Genomic DNA, 23,546 nt, shown 5'->3' with positions numbered 1-23,546 from the left:
ATATTTTCAAAGTCTCATTTAAACATATTTTTGGAAAATTTTGATACCATTTTTAAATTATTGATTAATTCTATAGAAAATTGTAGCATTTGACAATTGGGGGATTCAAATGGTCTGCTATTATGTCGTAATGTCATAATGTCGTAAAATATTTTTTTAGTTTAAACAAACTCTTGTTGTGCTGCAAACAAAAAAAGTGTTATTTTATGACAAACCAATAAACATAGTTCTAAACAAAGTATAACAAGTAGTCCGACTCTTTGACAGCAGTACCTAACTCTAAACATGTGTTAGTGAAAAAGTACCTAACTCTAAATATGTGTTAGTAACAAAAATCTACATGTGTTGGTGCCTTTTCAATTTTCACCAGACCTACAGAGTTCTATAAAATTGTGTAAAGTTTCAATTTGTTTGATTTTCAATACCAAAAATTTAAACTCTGTTTTATAATTGAAATTCTACCACAAATAAAATTAAGTGTCAAAAATTAAAAAAAATAATTTTTTTCATTTGTTCAAAATAAACGCTTTTTGGAAATAAATGTGTGCTGCAAATGTTTAAAAAATTAACAAAATATTGTGTAAAAGTGTAATAACGTGGTTCGGCCTTTATTTAGCCGGAAAATAGTAGTTAAAATTTCAAGTATTTTTATGTGTTTAATTCTCTCACAAGGGTGTTGAATTCACACGCTACACGTACATATATGTGAGAGAGTAATTTTAAAAAATTGAGAGTTGGACTACTTGGTATACTTTGGTTCTAAAAGTCTTACTAGTTTATAACTTTTTTGTTTGAAACCCAACAAAAATTTATTTAAACTAAAAAAATATTTTATGACATTATGACAATACGACCGTTATGACAATATGACCGTTTGAATCCCCCAAATATTTCGTAAAATTATAAAATAATTGCCTTAAGAATTCAAAAATTTTAAATTAGCGTATTTTTCATATTGAATAAAATTTTAATATAAACCGGTTTTTTCAAAAACACACCTTTTCGGTTAAACCAGGTTTTTAAATTTGCCGGTTATTTGGACACTCTAATTCAGACCTATAAGTCTACTGACCAGCATATCAAAGTTATTTGAGAAAATATTGCAATGTAAAATTATGCCATACTTAAATAACCAAAATATTATAAATTTGGTTTTCGTGAACAACATGAAACCATTGAACAAGTTAATCGACTGACTGGAGAGATCAGAAATTCTTTTGAAATTAAAAAATACTGCTGTGCTATCTTTTTGGACATCGCCCAGGTCTTCGACAAGGTATGGCATAAGGGGTTAATTCACAAAATTAAGTGTCTACTGCCACCAAGTACAGGTAAGCCTCCATTTACGCGGTACTTTATTTACGCGAACTGAAATTAGCAACCATTTTTTCAAATACGCGATTTTTATATAACGCGGCAACAAACAACAAGAAACGAAAAAAACACAAACGAATAACAGATTTTTTTTTTGAAAACTTCGTTAATTTTTATAAATTTTTTGATATGTTTATGTATTGGAATATTTTGTATTTTCGATAAGAAATATTTTTTTTAGTTGAGTTTTTTTACTTTACCTTTGTTTTAAGTATGTTTTTAAAAGTACAAATAAAGTTTACTTAAAGTATATATCGTCGCCTTATATGCAAACGGACGTAACTAAATTTTTATTGTTTTTGTAGGATACGTTATAAAATCAATAATAATAGAGTATTCTTGTCAATTGTTCAATCAATCAAAAACTCGATTTTGAATTTTTGTGTTGTTGTTGTAGCAGCAGTGTTTGCTGAGTTGACAGCCCATGGCCGAGTGAACTCGGGTCATTACGGTGCGTAGAACCGGCTGTCGTGGGAATGTTTTTTTTTTGTGTAGTTACGTCCGCTTTCATTTAAGATGACGATATGTATGTACATATGTGTTTTCTATTTAACGCGATTTTTAGGTCCCAATTTTTTTTTGTTATATGACTGATGTATTGTTTTACGCGAAATTAAAAATGGCTGGTCCCACAAAAGCATTTCGTTCTAAATTAGAACCTCGTTTTACGCGAATTTGATTTACACGCTACTTTTTTGGGCCCAACAAACCGCGTAAATGGAGGCCTACCTGTACGCATGGATTGCTGGTTCTTAGAGTGAAATATTGCGATTATGTAACAGGAAATTATGAAATTAAGGCTGGTGTTCCACTGGGAACAGTTCTCGGACCAACACGTTATTTGATATATATTTCTGACTTGCCTGTGTGTGATAGACTTACCATATCAACATTCGCTGATTTGAGCCAATTATCTGAGACTCGTGGAGATATGGTTGAATAACTGGAGAATACGAGTAACTCAAAAGAAAACACATCACATTTACTCTCAGAAGGGGTGACTGTCCACCTATCACACTAAATAACATAAACATTCCACAGACAGATACTGTTACATACCTTGGTATTCACTTGAATAGACGATTTATATAATATATTGACTATAAATTCATCCTGTAAGCTAAGATGTGGCGCATATGTCCATCAACGCTCTTGTCAGAGAGCATTTAGTTTTAATAGTTATAAGATTTGAATACTTATTGTCAGGCCTAAGTAAGGTAGATTCGATAAATAAATAATTCAACGCTATAAAAAAAGTTCTACTTATACAAAAATATCAGCAATTTCAAGAGCTGGGTTAAAGAAGTTATTATATTACTATTATTATATGACTTAAGGTAGGCCATGTGTGACCTTTAGAACAAAATTAAATATACTTAATAAATTCAGATAGATCTATTATTAATTTTTTTAGCGTTTATTTTATATGAAAAAATAAGTTAAACTTACTTACCACAGTTATATGATCGTCCGATCCATTGTCCGTTTTCACATATAATTTTCCATGTGTTACGTTCTCCGGAAGCGCTAGGTATGCAATTAAAGTAAATTTCTGTGCCGCTCTCGTAAATTCTCTCTATCTTCATATTGTTTTTGTCATTTCTAAATTGTTGTAGTATTAAACAAATAATTTAAGTATTTGGAAATATTTAAAATGTAAAATGTCCATTCACAGTGCGGCTAAACGCAAATATTTAAATGAAAGTTGACCATATCGGTTGTGAAAAACATTTCGGTGCTTATAACTTTTATACTATAAATATGAAATTTTTTTATGATTTTTTCTAAACAGGACAAAAATAGACAAAATTAGTGCCAAAAAAGGAAGAATTTATTTTTGGAAGTCAAATACTTCCTGAAGGATCATTAGAAGGTTCAAGAAATTGTTAAAGGGTTTGTTCTTTATAATAGTTACATGTTTTTCACACCTAATTTGTCCCAATTATATTTTATTGACCTTTATTCAGCTATTGACCCCACTGTGAATTCTAACTTACACATAAATGAGAGCACCTTCATTCATAGTCGGAGGTCCACACATTTTAGACTCATCGATCGTGTGTTCGTCGGTTGAGTTGGAATCTTCTTCCATATCCGAAGTGTCCAGTATGTGCGATACATCGATACTATTGTCCTCATTTTCACTTGATTCGGCAGCCAATGAGTCTGTTAAAATTTCTTCTCGTGACTTTCGCATTCCTGTTTCGCAATGTATATTCCGCGGACTTATAACACCTTTACTGCATGCCATTTCTATTGGAAGTGTACTGGAAGAATGATTGCAACGTACATATACTGAACTACCATGACCAATTGTTAGACCAGCTCTATAACCTCCCTATTAATTATTAAAAACAACACTTACGACTATTTCGAAATATTTCTTTTGAAATAATGAAATATTTGATGCCAACAAACGTTTTGGGGACTTAAAATTTTTTTTAGGATAATTTAATACCGCACAGTGCTTGAAAAACTTTTTATTTTGAATATAATTCGGTAGCTTGTAAACAATTTGAGATATCTTAATCTCAGCTCAGGCCAACAAAATTTAAAAAAAACACCAAAAATTCAGTTGTTATCCGAATGTCAGAAAATTTTATATTTATATGTACATATGTATTACATAAAATATCTTACATGTGAATTGACAAATTTGTTAAAAAAAATGTGGGCCGACTTTTTTAGTTGATTTTGATGTTTTAGACCTATCTTGGGTCGGACAATTTATTAAAAATATCTGTTATATTTCTATAATTTCAAATATAAAAAATTTTTTTTAACGAAAAATCGTATCGAAGAAACGCATTCCTCTAGTCCTCAGTTTTTCAACAATACTAAATGCTTGTACATACAAAAAGAGAACTTTGTTTCATGTACATGAAGTTTTTGTTGAGTATGTCATCCACATTTATTCGTTCGTATTCGTACTGTACAGAAATGTCAAGAACTGAAAAGCAAAAACTTCACTGTGTGGACACGAATGCAGTTTCAAAAGAGAATTTAAAAATGTTTTGCAGCAAATGTTTCACAGTGTGGACCGGGACTAAATGTCGACATAAATATATTAGGCCGATAAACTGGCCGTTAACAATTTTGGTTTTCTCAATATACCGACAAAAAACATTATGTTCAGTTGGCAATACCTCTCCTATTATCCTGCATGTCTGCCAGGTAGTTAGGCCTGGCATGATAAACTCTTTCAGCATTCACTTGGAACTCATGTTCTTCGAGTTCATCCTCCATCAAATTAATGTTAATTCCTCTATTAAACTTTTTTTATAATATCTATTTAATTTCGTTTACAAAAACACAAACACATAAAAACTATGAACAGCAGTCAGCTGATTGAATTTATCTGTACGATGATTTATCTGTATTGGCTGATTTGTCGCAGCTTCCTGGTCAAGAATTCTATATTGCCAATTCTAGAGGAAACGTTGAAGAAAAATTTCGTGTACAAAAAATCGAAGTTCCCGAAAAATTCTTGGTATGGCATGCAATTTGCACATGTGGAGAAAGAAGTACCTCCTTCATTAATAACGGCTCTTTTAACTCCGATATTTACATTAGAGAGTGTCTCCAGAAACGTTTGCTACCATTTTTAAATAAACATAGGGTAACCACATTCTTCTAGCCAGATCATGCAACTTGTCACTATAGCAAAAAAGCTATTGAGCGGTACAATACCAAAAATGTTATTTATGTACCCAAAGAAGATAATCCACCAAATTGCCCAGAACTCCGCCTTATTGAGAGGTATTGGGCATTAGTAAAAAAACATTTGAAGGACACAAAAGGACAAGTTAAAAATTGCAAAATGGTTACAAACAATACAATAAAAGCCCTAATGAAAGGAATTAAAGAAAAAATAAAGTTTTTTGTTAAAACATATTGAAGTTGTAATTATTTTGGATATAAAAGAATTTGTACAGTATTTGCTGTCATCTAAATATAAATTAAAAAAAATTCATCACTTCGTTTCATTTATATAAAGAAAATAAGTTGCATATTTTAAACTGACTATATTTAATTTTTTAATTTAATTGGTATGTTTTAGCCTAAAACTAAGATTGCGGCAATAACTCAGCTCCCAATTAGCATGTAGTATGAAATGAATTTGAATCTGATTGTTTTTTTAATTTTTGTACACATATATCGCACACCCAGTTCAAAAGTGGCACAACACAAAATTTAAATTTTTCAGAAATCGAATAAAGTTTCAACCAATTGAAACAAAATGAAAGACATAACTATTTTTTAGCAACAGTTAACTACAACAAAATACAGTGATATTTTTTGTATAGATAAACATGTGTTTTGTTCATAGTTTAAGCATATAAACCCGAAAAATAAATTTTGAGTTGTGTCATTTTAGAACTGGGTGTGCGATATATTGGTTTACTATAAGAGAATAATATATGACGTACGGTATGTCACGTACGATATTAATGATTATTTATTATAAAATCATCCAAAGATTGATTTTATTTAAATATGACGGATTGTAAAGGAAAAATATTTGGTTCAGTGTAGGAAATCTAAAAAAAACATAACGCCTCTCAAAATTCGCAAATTTTCATATATTTCACATGTACCTCAAAATTACATCCGTTTTGTGTCACGTACAACGTTTGCAAAGATCTTCTTATTTTTTAAAATATAGTAAACTCTGAATGGAATATAAAGGCCAAATTATGTATTTATCAGATACTCTTATTTTTGCAAAATCTATTCCACTCTATAGGCGTTAGGGTATTCAATTAATCGGGTTTCTGGTTTAATCGGTTAATCGAGGAAATAATTAATCGGGTTTTAGATTTAATCGGTTAATAATCGGTTAAGTTTAAATTATTCGATTAATCGAATAATTTCTATTTAAATTTTAAACTGAAAATAAAACCATGAATTTTGTGTTCTTTTTTAAGTTTTTTATTAAGACGGTTAACCGGTTTTAATGAAATATAGAAAATATATTCAAACATAAGGAGTGAGATCGAAAAATTCTTAACATACATATATGTTTATAAAAAAGAAACCACTAAACTTACAGCTTTAATTTTTTTTTTATTTGATTGAAATTATTATTACAATTTACAAAAAAAAATATTTTTATAGTTTTAATCACTAGTGATGAAATTTTGAACCTTTTTCGGAAACCCTTCCATTAACGTTTTTATAGTGCTTTCTGTCACTTTGCTCGAACATGTAGTCCATCTCCGTTTAAAATCTACAACACTTTTGGACACCTTTTTTGTACTCTTCAATTCTCTTTTAACAAGAGCCCAATATCTCTCCACTGGCCTTAGCTCCGGGCAGTTTGGAGGATTTGCCTCTCTTGGTACAAATACCACATTATTGTTCTTGTACCACTCAAGGGCTTGTTTGCCATAGTGACAGGATGCCAAGTCAGGCCAAAAATAAGTGGACACATTATGAAGTCTTATGAATGGAAGCAGCCTTTTTTGTAAACATTCCTTGATGTAAATTTCGGTATTTATAGAGCCCGTTGTAACAAATGAGTGGCTTCTTTTGCCGCAACTGCATATTGCTTGCCATACCAAGAACTTTCTGGGAAATTTTGTCTGCTTTTGGGTCCTAAACTTTTCTTCAACATTCCCTCGAGCATCAGCAACATAAAATTTTTGACCTGGAAGTTGCGAAAAATCTGCCAGAACATACGTTTCGTCATCCATTATGCAGCAAGAATATTTTTTTATAAAACTTGACTTCAATTTCCGTGCTCTGTTTTTGGCCTCTAAATTTTTAGTAGCGTTCCTGTCAGGAACTTTTTGAGCCTTGTATGTTTTTAAACCTGCATTAGCTTTAACTTTTCGTACCAAATAGTCCGAGCACTGAGCTAACCGGGCTGCTTTCCTACCGGATGTGTTGGGAGCTCTTTTGAAAATGCGTTCTATTTTTTTGGCTTTAGAAACATCATGTGGACCATTCCTTCTACCTGAACCAGGTTTTCTATCAACTGACAAGTTCTCCCGGTACTGTTTAATAACATTGGAAACAGTTTGACGGCAGACCTTTGTATGCTTGGCCAACTTTTTGTAAGACCAAGTTGGGTTTTGTTGAAAATATTTAATAATTTCAGTACGCACTTTTTTCTGGTCACTCATTTTAATCAGATTAACAAAAAAATTAATATAATTGACATTACACATAATAACTGACATGTTTTTCAAAGGTAACTTGATCAAAAAAAAATTCAAATAATACTTGGGTTAAAAAATGTAATGAAAAACGTGTGTTAAGAATTTTTCGATCTCACTCCTTACATATTTATGAAAAACTTTGATCCCATTTTTAAAAATATTGATTTATTTTATAGAAAATTATAGCATTTGACAATATTTCATCTTTTACGAATAAAATAATTGCATAAAGATAGAATTCAAAAATGCAAAATTTCCGAAGATTTAGTACACGATTCTTAACACAGCGTCCACAAATAAAAATAAATTTAAGGAGACCTTTTTCATATTAAATAAAAATTTAATATAAACCGGTTAACCGGTTTTGTTGAAGACAAAAACCGAAACCGGATTTTTTTTTTTTTAAATACAATAATCAACCCCGGTTTATTCAAAAACACACTATTTCGGTTAAACCGGTTTTTAAAATTTGCCGGTTTTTTGGACACTCTATTACTTACCCAGTTAGTTATTTTAATATGTACGGGTGCTTAGCGGTATCTAATTAACAAATTCAAGAGAAGGCATAGTTTGTGAGTCTCCTACAGGGTAGATATAATCACTATGTACAAGTACTTGGTATTATTAAAAACCTTAAAACTAGTGGATTAACATTTTCATCACAATAATTATAATTACCATTAAACCTCCATTTCATGATGTAGTGATTTAAAAAATTTTAAATTTGAATTCATTTTAAATTTAACGGATATCGAAAGCGTATTTTTTTGTAGATTTTTTCAAGTACAATTTCTTGATATTCCGATATCAAATGAGTTTTTGGTGATTTTTTAAAATTTTGTAGGCCCGAGGCCATTCCAAATACTAACCCATCAACTCAAAAATAATTTTTAATTTAAGCCCAAAAAAAGCCAAAAATATACATAACCTTCGAACACAAATCGATGAAAAAATTGTTAAATCTTTTTTAAAATTTCATCAAAAACCCCAAATATTAAAAAATTACCTTTGGTAAAGTGGTCAACGTTTCCCAAATTTAATAAAATCTTCAGTATTTTTCACTTTTGGAATTCCAATGCTCCCTATGTAGAGTGGTCAAACCGGTTTTCGAAAAGCCGGGGTTTTTCCAATTTTCCGGATTTTTTAAACCGGTTTTTATAAAAGTACGGTTTTCGAGTTATTCGGAAAACCGTACTTTTCGTAAGCACCATCTTTTACCATGCTATTTAAAATCGAGAAAATCGGTCCACAAATGGCTGAGATATAAGGAAAAAACCAGATTTTTGACCTATTTTTGACCCATATCTGGATTACTAAATCATTAATATAGAAAATATGGATATCTAATGATAGATATTTCAAAGTCCTGTGCAACGACGTATATAAGACCATAGTAAGTTGGACCTACAATGGGGCAAAATCGGAAAACATATTTTTTAACCCGAATTTTTTTTTTTCACCAAAATTTTTCTTTACTAAATATTAAAAAAAAAATTAAAAACTAAAAAAAAAAATTTAAAAAACAACTGGAAAAAAAATTAAATTTTGTTTACCTAAAAATATTTAAAATTTTTATTTTAAAGTATATTTTGATGAAGGGTGTATAAAATTCGGCACAGCCGAATATAGCTCTCTTACTTGTTTTTATTTATTTTAATATTATGCGATTACTTTTAAGAATTAACATGTTATACATCTAGACCAAGGCGGAATCGCAAAGTAGGTCTGGGTTGATTAACAACTCGCGCATCATTGTCATTAAGGGTACTCATTTAAACGCTTAAGTTTCCCATTTGTTCAATTGTGCAAATTTGCGCGACGTGTTTCATGAACCCACCTTTTCAATTTTGTGCAAGTTTATACATTAAATTTCTCTCTATTTGATACAAATGTCAAATAAAAATAAATTCAACAAAAGCCTTAAAAAATAAATTTTCAAATTGTATAAATTTTACTTTTAAAAATGTTGAATGAAAGTTAAATCTTTGGAACAAACGGTGATATACATAGTTTGTAAGATTTTATTTATGTTCTAGCTGTTGGTTAATGCTTTCATATACAATGTCATTTAATACAATCATTCTGTTCTAAAGTTACACAATTTTCACATGCTCAAAATTTTTATATTTTATTTTATTTTTATTTCTTATTAATAAAAGTAAACAAAAGCAGCTGATTCATCAAATGCACAATAAATTCAAGTTTGCGAGTCTAAATTGTCGCGCAAACTTATCCGAGTTGTTCAAACGAATTTCCATACATTTTTTGACAGTTCATTTGCGAGAGTATAATAATGCACAGATTGCACAGTTTACGAGGCATATAAACGTTTACATGAGGACCCTTATTATTTCTTAAGGCTCGTTTTCATCTTTTTTCATTCGACAATTTTGCGTATAGTTCTGGCGCGTGTGTGATGTAGCTTCGTATAACGTGTCCTGCTCTACGTAGTTTACACCAACCGCGTGTCTTTTAATTTTGATAAACCCTGGTGGAGACCATAAACAACTGAGACAACTGAGTTAGGACTTTGACAGGAGAGTTATCTATGCCTCAAATCATTTCAATTGTATTCTCTTCTTAAAATATTATTTTAAAAAATACAACTAACTATTAGTATTATATAAAAGTATGTATTAATATTATATTAATATATGAGGAGCCGCAGAACTAAAGGTACTTTTTTGAAAATTTAAAAATATTGGGAAATTGATTTTTTCTATAAGATTTTTTTCAAGCCAAATATTATAAAAATACCAAAAAATCAATTTGTAAAAAAATTCGAAAAAGTACTTTTAGTTCTGAGGCTCCTCATATATCCTTTCTTTGGATTTAACATTCTGTGTAATTTGTATGTCAAAAATTTGGAATAAATTTAAATTTATGTTAAGAAATTTAAGTTATGTTAAATTAATTTTTAAAAGATTTAATTAGTTTTAATAAAATAAAATTATTTAAGTATAATTTATACCTCAATTCATAAAGTGACAAAAAAACTAAAAACCGGTTATTCGAACCGGTTTTTGATAGAAAAAACCGAAAACTGGTTTTTAAAAATTACGCTTTTTCGAAAACCGGTTTTTTGTATATGTCGAATATTTGATAACTCTATCCCTATGTCTAAAAGTATTCTACCAAGACGGCTAAGTTAGACCTCTAACTTAAGATTTTGGAGGGAATTTTTCCAGGGAATTTTTTTTTGTCACACAGTGGAATTTTATAATTTTTTTGGTACTTAGTCAGAAAATGTTGATATTTTATATTTAAACTTATATGGGTAAATGAAATACAAAAACTATGTTTAATTGGATTTTTAACAACATTTAATTTGTATTGTTACTTTAAACCAAATTTAAAAAATTCATATAAAATGGTTATCCGATTTTGCACAATATTTTAGCATGTGGATTTTAGATGATGGAGAACAATTTTAGACCATGGGAGCATCGAAAATAAAAAAAGTGCAAAATAATGACCATCCTAACGAATATATCATTTCGCGATGTCAAAAATGACGTTGGCTTAGTGTGCAAACGTGCTAAGTCCCTTTTCGAAAATTTTACAGGAGACAAAGAACGTTCAACAACCTTATAAGTCCTTTATTGGGATTTAGCACATTTTGTGTTATTTATTTTAGCTCATTTTCTTATAGCATCCCAGCAGTGACACATGGCAAATATTTACTCAAAAAAGCGTTACCACTTTTTTTAGCACATATTTGTTTGGCGTTGTTTACTCTTACAAGTTTTTTGTAGGATTAAACAGCATCAAATAAAATAAAACTAAATATTTGTTTTGAATTGAGGAGCCGCAGAACAAAGGGTACTTTTTCGAATTTTTTTACTAATTGATTTTTTGGTATTTTTATAATTGGGTTAAAATCTTCCAGAAAAAATTGATTTCCCAAAATTTTAAAAGGAGTTTTTAAAGTAAAAGGAGTTTTTGATAATAAATAAAAGAATTATTTTTTAACGTTTATTTATTTATTACAATAAGTAATAAAATCTTATAACTAAAATTAAAACTAAATGCTCTCTGACGGGAGAGTTGATGTACATATGGGCCACATCTTAGCGGGGTGGTAGATCGGCTCTACGAAGCCTTGATCTTGTTTGGGTCTGTGTGAGATGTCTTGCAAGCGGGTTCGAGTGGTTCCGTAATTTCATGATGTATTTTCACGGACATTCTTTAATTCATCTTTAACTAACGGTACTTGTAGGTCTCTATGGATGTTCTCATTTCTTATGTAACAAGGTGCACCTATCATTGTCCTAAGAATTTTCGATTGGGCCCTCTGTATAAGTTCAATACTGGAATTACTGGCCGTTCCCCACAATTGGATTCCATATGTCAAGATTGGTTTTAAAACACATTTATAGAGGAAGACTTTATAGTCAAGGCTTAATTTAGATTCGTGATGGAGTAACCAGTCTATATAACGACGCCAAGTAAGTCGTCTATTCAAGTGAATACCAAGGTATGTAACAGTATCTGTCTGTGGAATGTTTATGTTATTTAGTGTGATAGGTGGACAGTTACCCCTTCTGAGAGTAAATGTGATGTGTTTACTTTTGAGTTACTCGTATTCTCCAGTTATTCAACCATATCTCCACGAGTCTCAGATAATTGGCCAATTTCGTAGAAGCTACCTGCGGATCTGCATGTGAGCTAAGTATTGCCGTATCATCAGCGAATGTTGAAATGGTAAGTCTATCACACACAGGCAAGTCAGAAGTAGAGTTGGGCATAATCGTTCATTTGAGTGATTGTTCATTTTTGTTCAGAACAAATAAAAGAACAAGTTCGTTCTTTTTGTTCAGTTGTTCATTTTAATTCTGAGCTGTCAGACTGAACGATTAAGTTGTGAGACTGTTTTTACTATACAGTCAATGAACAATATACAAAAAAGGACAGTTGACTATTGTTTATGTCACAGAATAACAATTTTGGAAGGAAACAAACTGCAATTTGGAACAATTTTGTGAACATGAGACAATACAACATTTAGTTAAACAAAATTTAGTTATTAAAAATTGAAAATATATTTTTAAAGTAAATGATATTATGTACATGTTTTGAAATAAATAAATTAATAAAAAAAAATTAAAAATACAGAACATTATGAAATAATAAATATGAACATACATATGTATTTATGTATAGAATAAAAGTAAACAATTCAGACTTCAAGTTAAAAACTAATAGGAACTTTAAAAATAATAAATATGGATAAGTATAACATGTATAGAAAATATATAATGGTTATATTCCGAATTTCAATTCAAAATCGTTTTAAAAGTTCTTTTAAATTGTATGTATTATGAATAATGTTATATTTCATGTACATAAAGAGCAAAAATCAAACTAATTTCGTATATGTCAACTTACCTAAAATTTTCGAATACTTTATTCGTAATAAGTTGTTTACCATACGATAAGAGACACATGGTGATAGAACCTCACGTTCCAATTATCGTAGGTTGTTGAAATTTAAATAAGAACTTACATAAAATAATGTGTTCCAAAATGTTATGTAAGTTGACATGTACGAAATGTTTTTGATTTTTTCACTTGATGAACCACTTTTAAGTATACATATATGTTACGGTAACATTATTCATAATAAAATTTATATATTTTAACCGATTTTGTATGAAAAATTTTAATTATAAACCTTTTACAATTTCTATACATATGGAAAATCATATATTAATCATAAGAATATATTTTAATATCAGAACTAAATAAACCACAAACAAATATTCAAATTAGCGATTTTTAAAAAAATATATATTGCTTTAAAGACTTTTAAATGTTTTGATTCAAAATAAATTACGTTCACATATTGTTATGTAAAAAAACAAGACTAGAAACTTTATTGGCTTTTAAAAGGGTGCGTCGTTCATTTACTATTTGGCCAGTGGAAGAAAAAATTCTTTCACAGGGAACCGACGTGGCTAATATGCAAAGACGTTTCATTGCGTATAAATACACACGAGGGTACAAGGATTTTCTTTCTTTCCACCATTCAAGTGGATCCTTTTTTCTGTCCAAGTACTCCTCATGTAGGTATTTATCCAATTCCCTAATACATGCTGCTTTGACGTTATCAGGTCTTACGGTTTTATTGAAATCTAAGTCATATTCTTTCCATATGGTAGATATTTCTTTGGTGGTGGAACTCTGTTCAGATGATATTCCTTCGATAATTTCATCGGTATTTGGTAGCCTAACATTATAAATTTTAGCTCTTAAAATTTGTACAGCGTCTTCGTATGTTGCGTCACATTTAAAACCCTTTCTTTTGAAGCGTGGATCAAGAAGTGTGCTTTCCGCATACAAATTGTTTCGCTCAAGGTTACCAAAACGATTTTTCATTTCACTTCGCATTGTCTGAATCATTTGCGATACATTGGGCATTGTTGAGTAGCATTTAGAAATGAATCGGTCCAAAAGATTACACAGTACTGTAACTTTGGAAAGCGTAACATTTTTCTCCGCAGAAATTTCTACTGTGACTTCGTAAAAAGGTTTTAAAATTGGTAATATTTCATTTATTACTTCCCAATCTTCCAAGGATAAAACTAAATCTGGTCGATTGAGGGAAAGGGTTGTAATTACTGCATCCCTTATATCAAAGATTCTCTGCAACATTTGATAGGTAGAATTCCAGCGTGTGATGACATCCTGTTTTAATTTTAGTTCTGGGAGGTTCATCTGCTTTTGGGTGTCCCGTAGCTTTTTTAGGCCTTGAGAGCTTTTGTGAAAATATTCCACAATTCTTTTCACCTTAACTATGACTTCGCTTATATTCTTTATTGAGGCTTGGACTACCAAATTTAAAGAATGTGCAAAACACCCTATTCCTCTCCACCCGCCAAGATTAATCGCTGAGGTAATATTTGCTGCGTTGTCACTTACGATGGCTGTTACTTTATTAGTTATTTCAAAATCTTGAACTACTTTTTTTAAAAAGTTACATAAGTTTTCTCCGGTATGTCGATCACTATACTCGTCACAAGATATCAAGTGAGATTTTAGAATCGTATTTTCATCAATAAAGTGTGCTGTAACTGCCATAAAACTAGAATTAGTTTTTGAAGTCCACCCATCTGTTGTTAAACAAACTGCAAAAGCGGACTTTACTTCTAATTTTATTTTTTCTAAAATTTCCATGTGTGTGGATGGCAACAAATTGTATGAAATAGTTTTCCTTGTTGGTAATGTGTAGCCTGGACATTGTGATACATCTTGAATGAGCTTTTTAAACTCAGGCTCTTCCACAATTCTTAATGCATGATGTCCTTTAGCTATCATCTTAAGCACTTGCCTGTCTATTTTTTCAACTTTTCGTGTTGGTGGAGGTCGGCGCAAAAACTGTGCAATACTTTGCTGCTGGGGCTGCTGAACTATGCGAGAGCTAGTTGTTGGCGTATCACAATCAAAATCAATTGATGGTGTTACAGTTGCTGCTTCTTGCCTTTCAATGGTGATTGGAGTTAGGGGGTGCTTGCTTTTTAAATGACGAGTTAAACTGCTTTGAGAGCCACCTGTCATACTAAGTGAGTTTTTGCAATATTTGCATTTTGCCCGTTGGCCCTCTTCTTCTGTAAAATGTGTCCATATAGAACTATGTTTTCTTTTTGATGACATGTCCTTTTTAAAACGTGAGCACTTTACTTTTACAAAATTAAAATTTGTTCGCTTGTGAAAATTTAAAAAAAATTTGATTCGGCGAAAAATTTAAATAACGTATATAAATCACAATAAGATTTTTAACCTTACAATGGTAAAAAGTGTGCTACCAATATATTAAAAATGTTCTACCAATATATTAAATTCATGTTAGTAGATATAAAAAATTATTTATTATTATATATGTAATAATTTAATTAGTTAGGTCTTATTATATTTGAATAAAAAATTATTTATTTGTATGCTAAATTTTTATATTAAAAAACTTGGCAATTCTGGTTTTAATGCTTAAAAACCAAGGCGTATTTAACAGTGGCGAATTGAAATAAATACAGGCGAATTCACTTATTTTTTATATATAGAGTTTGACATACGGACGTACGGGCGAATATTTTTTATATATGCTGTTTGACATTTGTGCGAGCTATTTCTATAATCAGCTGTGCTGCCGATGGCACCTTATTAAATGCACCTTGTTAAAAACTGAATTGTAAATGACAACTATAAAAAACAGCTGTTCGATTGGCAACATTATAATAATCATTTAGGCAAATGTCATTTGACTTAAAAGAATAAGTGAACAAAGTGAACAAAAATGAACTAAATTAGTGAACAACTCACATTGTTCATCTAACTGAATAGTTCAATTGAACTTGTTCGTTCATGAACAACCCAACTCTAGTCAGAAGTATATATCAAATAAAGTGTTGGTCCGAGAACACTTCCCTGTGGAACACCAGCTTTTATTTCATAATTTCCTGTTACATAATCGCAACATTTCACTCTAAAAACTCTGTCTGATATGTATGACACCAGCAATCGATGCGTACTTGGTAGCAGTAGACACTTAATTTTGTGAATTAACCCCTTATGCTACACCTTGTCGAAGGCCTGGGCGATGTCCAAAAAGATAGCACAGCAGTATTTTTTATTTTCAAAAGATTTTCTGATCTCTCCAGTCAATCGATTAACTTGTTCAATGGTTCCATGTTGTTCACGAAAACCAAAGTGATGAACTGGGATAATATTTTGGTTATTTAAGTATGGCATAATTTTACATTGCAATATTTTCTCAAATAACTTTGATATGCATGGCAGTAGACTTATAGGTCTGTATGAAGTCGGCATTGTTAAATCTTTTCTTGGTTTAGGTATCATGATCTGAGCAATTTTCCAATTTGTTGGGAACACGCCTAGTCTAATGATCGCAGAAAACAATACAGATAGCACGATTATAGCTATATTAGGTAGGTTTTTAATCATGGATGGCGTAATTTTTCATATCCTGGAGATTTTTTTGTATGTTATTTTTGATTACTTTTCGAACGTCCTCGGGACTTCTGATATGATCATCCGCTGTCTCATGAACAGGAGGATTTTCCAGTACAAAATCATTGTTGGGTGGATTTGGCTTAAATACATTACGTAGGTGCTCGGCAAAAATTAATGCTTTGTCCTTAGCATTTCTTGCCCAATTACGGTCAGCTTTTCTCAACGGAGTTTTTCCCTCTACCGGTGGTTTGATATTATCTTTCCAAAGAGAAAAGTTCGTATTTTTAGTATTCGTCAAACTCTCAATGTATCTTCTGTTTCTGCGATCCTCTTCTAAACAAAGGGCTCTCTTAAGTTTTCTAGTAGCGAAGGACAGCCTCTGCTTTGCAGCAGGTGATCTATTTTGTTGCCACTCTCTTCTAAGCTTTCTCTTTTCGAGAAGCATGCATTTTTGGCTTTCTAGAGATCTCAATGACGTGAAGTCATTGACGCATTCGTTTATCTCTCCCTCACACTGTATATTTGGATTTGTGTGGATATGGCTACTGCTGAACTTCCTGTATTTAAGCCAATTTGTTTTGTAAAACGGAATATTTGCAGGAGATTTTGGTATATTTTTCCCATAATAGGTGACTATTACGGGTGAATGGTCGGAAGATAAATCAAAAGTCTATAAGGTCAAGAATCTTCCTAGGATCAGTAAGCTAGTATGTTGGTTGGCCAGGGGATATGACATCCAGGCAATTCTTACTGTCAACTAGGGCTTTGTAGAGCTGTCTTCCTCTAGGGTTAACACCAGTATGTATGTTTCGCATTGTAATCACCACATGCCAGGAAACGATCAAAGAATTCTTAAAATTTGTCCCTAGTCAACAAAAATCGTGGGGGCAATATATTGAACTCACTTTAAGATTTCCAAATAAACATTCCAGTCGTATGGAAGTTGCTTGCATATATTCTTTTGAAAATTTATCTAGGGCATAATGTTTTAAACGGCTTTTAATCAAGATACCAGTACCACCATGAGCTTTTCCGTCGGGATGATTTGTGTTATGGAATGAAAATCCTGGAATATTAAAGTTATATCTATTTGTAAGGTATGTCTCAGAAATTAACATCACATTGACGTCTTTATTTATCATAAAATTATAAACCTCAGATTTATGTTGGTTCAAACCATTTGCATTCCAAAAACAAACTTTCAAGAAACTCATTTTTTTGATAGGAGGATTTGAAGCATTTCGTTCTGCGCTCTTGTATTGTGTTTTGCATGGTTGACATTATGTTAGTCATGTTTTGATTAAGAGAGGTAATATTTTGTGTAAGCGCTTGTAACTGGTTTTCTACCCCTCCCGTATTTTGGGGTATATTAGGCTGCTTATTTTCTGACTTCAAAACATTGTGGGAAATTTATTGTCGTAGAGTTTATATTTTCATTATTACGGGCTACTGAATTTACTGGTGTAGGAAAATCTATGTTAGCCGCATCATCTCTCTTTGGTTGACGCCTCTCTCTCAATATTTTTAATAATTCTTTGTAAACTGGGCATCCCCGATAATTCGCCGCATGGTCGCCACGACAGTTTCCACATTTCTTTTTGAGACCCTTTTGGATAATATCACATTGTGATGAAGAATGCAAGTCTCCGCATGCAGGGTACTTTTTTATAATTCTAATTCAGTAAATAACGTAAAACCCTATACTCAGTTTGTCAATTTTTTTTATGGGCCCCTAAAGTTTCTGAAAATCAGTGAGGCCTCTAAAAAAGGTGTCATCAGTTTTTGGTTAACTGCTAATTCAAACTTTGTGATACGGCTTAACTTTATATGGCAATAATATAGCTAAGAATCCGCCAAATAAATTTTGTTAAAATTCTTTTCCAAAAAATAGCTTTTTCGTGCACTTTTGTTGAAAAAATATAGGAAGAAAAAATTTGTTTTTTCTTTTTTTAGAATAACTTCCAGGGACTTCTAATTTTTCAATAACAATATTTTGCAAAGTTGGAGCTACGGTAAATCTGAATAACTCTTGTGAACATATCAATGCAATCCGAACATATCTAGGCATTCTAAATAGCTGTCAAAAATCACTTTGTAGCTTAAAAATTTTAGTTTTTTACTATTTGTTGACTCTAAAACAAAAATGTTTTGTTAAAAATGTATGTTCGAGTGTATACATCTCTATTGTGCTGGAATAACGAAGAATGGGCAAATCATTATCGGTATAATCCAGGCGCATCACTTTACCCAATCTTGATCACGCAAGACCGGCTTGATACAAGATATGAAAAAAAATTAAAATTTTTGAAAGGGGGCAAGGTTTGTGGAGCTTCTGAAGAGTAAATATAAGCTTTTTATACGATTTTTTGATATCGGTGGAAACCTTATTACTTGGAGATTGACATTTTAGTGAAATGAATTTATTTTGTGTTTTTTCGGACGTATTTTACCTTAAAGATTATAAAATGGTGATTTTCCATCAAGAAAAATAAAAACTTTAAATTAATGTAAAATTTGAACAGTTACAGACATAGAAAACATAGAGCGGAAACTCGAAAAAAACTCAAACAAAAAAATTACTCAAAAAAGTTACACATACGAGTGTTGTTTTTGTTTTCACATAGTTTTTTTTACTAATACATTCTCACCACTTAGGTTATTGACAACTGAGTTAGGTCTTTGGCAGGAGAGTTTCCGCTCTATGTGTTTTCTCTATGTTTACAGATATCACAATAGAATTTGAAAGTAATATAGATTTAAATGTTTTTAAGTCAATGGCATCACTAATGTAGCCATTCTTTGTTTTCAAACATCGAAATTCCTAAGACGGGGAAAATGTGTTCCAAAAACTAAATTTTTTTTAGAAAATAGGCCACTTTGACGTTATTTACAGTATGATAGTAAAAACGTTTTGTATGTATATAAACAACATATAGGGCTATACAAATATGACGAGATTTGGGGATCGGTGCTTTGCGTTTTTGGAATTTTTTAATCAAACCTAAAATTTTGTTTCAAAATTGGCCAAGTTTGGGTAGGGCTGGGGGGTACAATGTCCGGGGGGTACAAATTTTACTTTATACGTTTTTGCGTTAAGTTCTCTTTCCAGATCACAAAAAAAAATGTATATAGCCACGAAGAAAATTAGTTTTTTATAAAAAAAATATGGGGACTTTTTTGGGAAAAAAACTTAAAAAACACACGCATACAAAGTTGAAATATATAAAAAGATGCTTCAACTTTTGGTTTGTATTATTTTGTTTAGAATTTTATCGCAAATATACGTCAAATATAAAAAACAAATTTCGACCTTTCGTAGGCCCATCATATATAAAATAAAAAAAAGATCGAGCAAAATTTAAAAAAAAAACAAGAGTGCTATATTCGGCTGTGCCGAATCTTTATACCCTTCACCAAATTATACTTCAAAATTTTAAATATTTTTAGGTAAACAAAATTTAATTTTTTTTCCAGTTTTTTTTTTCATTTTTTGGAAAAAAATTTTTCGATTGTTATTTTAAATTTTAATTTTTTTTTTTAATTTTAAAATTTTTTTTTGTTTTTTAAATTTTTTTTTGTGAAAAAAAAAATTCGGGTTTAAATTTTTTTTTCCGATTTTGACCCATTGTAGGTCCAACTTACTATGGTCTTATATACGTCATTGCAAATGTCTTTGAAATATCTATCATTAGATATCCATATTGTCTATATTAATGTCTTAGTAATCCATATATAGGTCAAAAATCGAGGTTGTCTTGCTCGAAAGCATGTCTGACAGAATTATTGAAGATTTGGACCCCGAAGATATCTGGGGTCTTCAGAAAATTGATTTAAACAGACAGACAGACAGACAGACAGACAGACAGACAAACAGACGGACATGGCTTAATCGACTCCGCTATCTATAAGGATCCAGAATATATATATTTTATAGAATGAAAAATGTAGAAATTACAAACGGAATGACAAACTTATATATACCCTTCTCACGAAGGTGAAGGGTATAATTAAACCCAAATATCTGGTGAACTAAAAGAGATAACCTACAGATAAAAGCATATTTTTGTAGACCTTCTCAAGGACTATCTATATTTTAAATTTCACCTTATGATGATGATAAATGGCTTTTTGGCGATTTTTTTTAAATGTGTGACATTGAGGGTCCACTCACTGATCCCCATTCCGAACACCACAGCCGAGTAAATAATACAGCAAAACATAGAAGTGTGGACTTGATCATACTATTTTAACAAAAAAATCTTTGTTTTAGCGTCAAAAAATAGTAAGAACGAAAATTGTTAAGGTACAAAGTGATCTTTATGTGCTATTTAGAGTGACTAGACACGTTCAGAATGCATTGATATGTTCTCAAGAGTTGTTCAACTTTACCGTAGCTACAACTTTGCTAAATATTGTTAGTGAAAAATTAGGAGACCCTGGAAGTTATTCGAAAAAAAGTAAAAAAAATGTTCTTCCTATATTTTTTCAAAAAAAGTGCACGAAAAAGCAATTTTTTCAAAAAAGTGCACGAAAAAGCTATTTTTTGTAAAAAAAATTTTAACAAAATTTATTTGGCGGACTCTTAGCTATATTATTGGCATATAAAGTTAAGCCGTATCACAAGGTTAGAATTAGCTGTTAACCAAAAACTGATGACACCTTTTTTAGAGGCCCAACTGATTTCCAGAAACTTTGGGGGCCCATAAAAAAAAATCGGTCACCAAAATGGACCCTTTGGTAGTAGAGTCGAACCTATATAGTCATGAACGTGTGTTTTTTTTCACTGTTGCACTGTGTTGCACACTGTTGCAAGGGACTTGTAGTTAGTTTCTGCTTTTTAACAGGTGTCTCCTTTTTTGTGGACTTAAAATTCTTTTATTAATACTTATGTATCTAAGCCAGTAATGCGCAGCCCATAGCACAATTGTGCAGAATCAAATCACACGTATTCTTATGCTCTTACATTTTAGTAGTCGTTGTCCACTCAACGAGACAACTAGGAATAGGCATGAGCACTGGTGTATGACTTTTTCTTTATTTTTTCAGTTATTGTAGTTGTGTGTTTGTAGGTGCACTGAATAAAATAAAGAATTGAATGTGTTGGTGAGAGTAAGTGTATTGGTGAGAAGATTTATTTTTGCGAAGGCAAGCGAGCATGAGTACTGGATCTAAAAAAAGGTCCAGGAAGGTCTTACAGAAGGCCTTATAGCTGGAGGCCTCAACAATTTCGCCGCTGGGAGAGGTTCGCAAAAATAAATCCTCTCACCAATACACTTACTCTCACCAACACATTCAATTCTTTATTTTATTCAGTGCACCTACAAACACACAAATACAAAAACTGAAAAAATAAAGAAAAAGTCATACACCAGTGCTCATGCGTATTCCTAGTTGTCTCGTTGAGTGGACAACGACTACTAAAATGTAAGAGCATAAGAATACGTGTGATTTTATTTTCCACAATTGTGGTATGGACAAGACAACATTTTGTAGAAAAATGTCTTTCTTCAAAATTTGATGCTTTGTTTTGTTGTGTCGACGCGCACATCATGTTGTTCAATGTCATCGCGCCGCAAAAACCATGTTGTACCATGTCATCGCGCCGCGAAAACCGTGTTGTGCCATGTCATGTCTATAACTATTGATGATGCTGTTGTTATGTGTGGTAGCTTGAATTGAATTGATGTTAACAAGTGTCGCATTGTTAAGCAGAATAAAATTGCATAGCAGAATGAAATTGTACATAACTGGTGAACTGTGAAAATCTGAGAACTATTATTATTTAGCATTATATATTTTTTTTTAAATATTTAGAACAAATAATATAAGGATTTTTAAAAAATATAAATAATAAAGTGTAACACAGGAAAAAGAAATTCATAATTGGAATGAATTTTTCGAACATGAATTTTTTCCAAACTTTTTTCATTCAGAATAAGAACATGTTCATAAATATTATTAATTTGTACATGAAGGAAATTTTTACTTTTTTTACACAAATTTGTTGCTATTTTATAATAAATTGCATTATGTATTTCAAATATTTTTGTATAATATCCCAATATTGTCCAATATTTCTAAATGTATCGAAAAGGCTGAAACGTAAATAATATAATTAAATTTCAAAAATGAAGTAAATTTAGCCCATATTTTCTCATTGTATAGCTGAAAATCATAAAAAAATAAAATATTTTCCAAGAAAAATTTCAAACATTTTTGAATAACATAAAAATATACTAGAAAATTTAAATAATTTTGTTCAAGCCTTCTAGATTTTATTTGAAAAATGCCCTACACTTTTTCTTCAAATCGTTGGGCAGTTGCTTTTGTTCCATTGGATCATTTTCGTAGATTTATATTTTTGTAGCAATTATGCCGCGAACGATTCAGAGACACTTTATTAAATTTAAACACGTTTTTACAACGAGTATAATAAACACGTTTGTCTTTAATATCATTAAATATATTATAAACTTCACCGTTAAGGATTTATACATTAATTTAATTTTCTTTAATTAAACACCGTCTAATAGGCCAATTGGCTTTGTTCATGAAGTTTTATTTTATTTAGCAATGTAATTATTAAATGTCCCGTTAATAATATTCGAGCGGTTGTACCTAAGTCAGGTAGTATTTAAAATATGTATGTGAAACACATTACATTTTTAATTCCATGAAAATTATTGGCATTTTATGGCTTATATTCCACGTATTCCTTTTTAAGTAATAATATAACAGGTAATATTACTAAATATTGTAAAATTTTCCAAAACAACATTGAAAAACCCATTGGTGTACTTTCGTATTTTTATTTTGACCGACTATATAATATAAATATAAATTTCAGTTGTATTTTTATAGTCAACTAGCTTGACTCGGTGCGCTTCGCTAGCCCTGTCGTAGTAAAATAATATATAGCCTATTGACGCTTCCCAGTAAGGATCTATCTACGTTTCAAATTTCAATAAAATCGGTTCAGCCGTTTAGGCGTGATGCTCAAACAAATAAACAAACCAACAAACTTACAAAGACATTTATATA

General features: G+C 30.9%; 1 protein-coding gene across 1 annotated transcript in view; it reads right to left on the bottom strand.

The window, feature by feature from the left end:
* Positions 1 to 23,546, bottom strand: part of Hasp (Hig-anchoring scaffold protein) — a 278,761-nt gene that overhangs the window by 12,669 nt on the left and 242,546 nt on the right. Inside the window, exons 12-13 of the mRNA XM_065500848.1 lie at positions 3,372 to 3,712; positions 2,828 to 2,976 (exon numbers count right to left, since the gene is read on the bottom strand). Of these exons, the coding sequence (XP_065356920.1) occupies positions 2,828 to 2,976; positions 3,372 to 3,712 (490 nt within the window). The remainder of the gene's footprint in view (positions 1 to 2,827; positions 2,977 to 3,371; positions 3,713 to 23,546) is intronic.

Source organism: Calliphora vicina, chromosome 2 (assembly GCF_958450345.1).
Source record: "Calliphora vicina chromosome 2, idCalVici1.1, whole genome shotgun sequence".
NCBI lineage: Eukaryota > Metazoa > Arthropoda > Insecta > Diptera > Calliphoridae > Calliphora > Calliphora vicina.
This window is presented reverse-complemented; position numbering and strand designations above follow the sequence as displayed.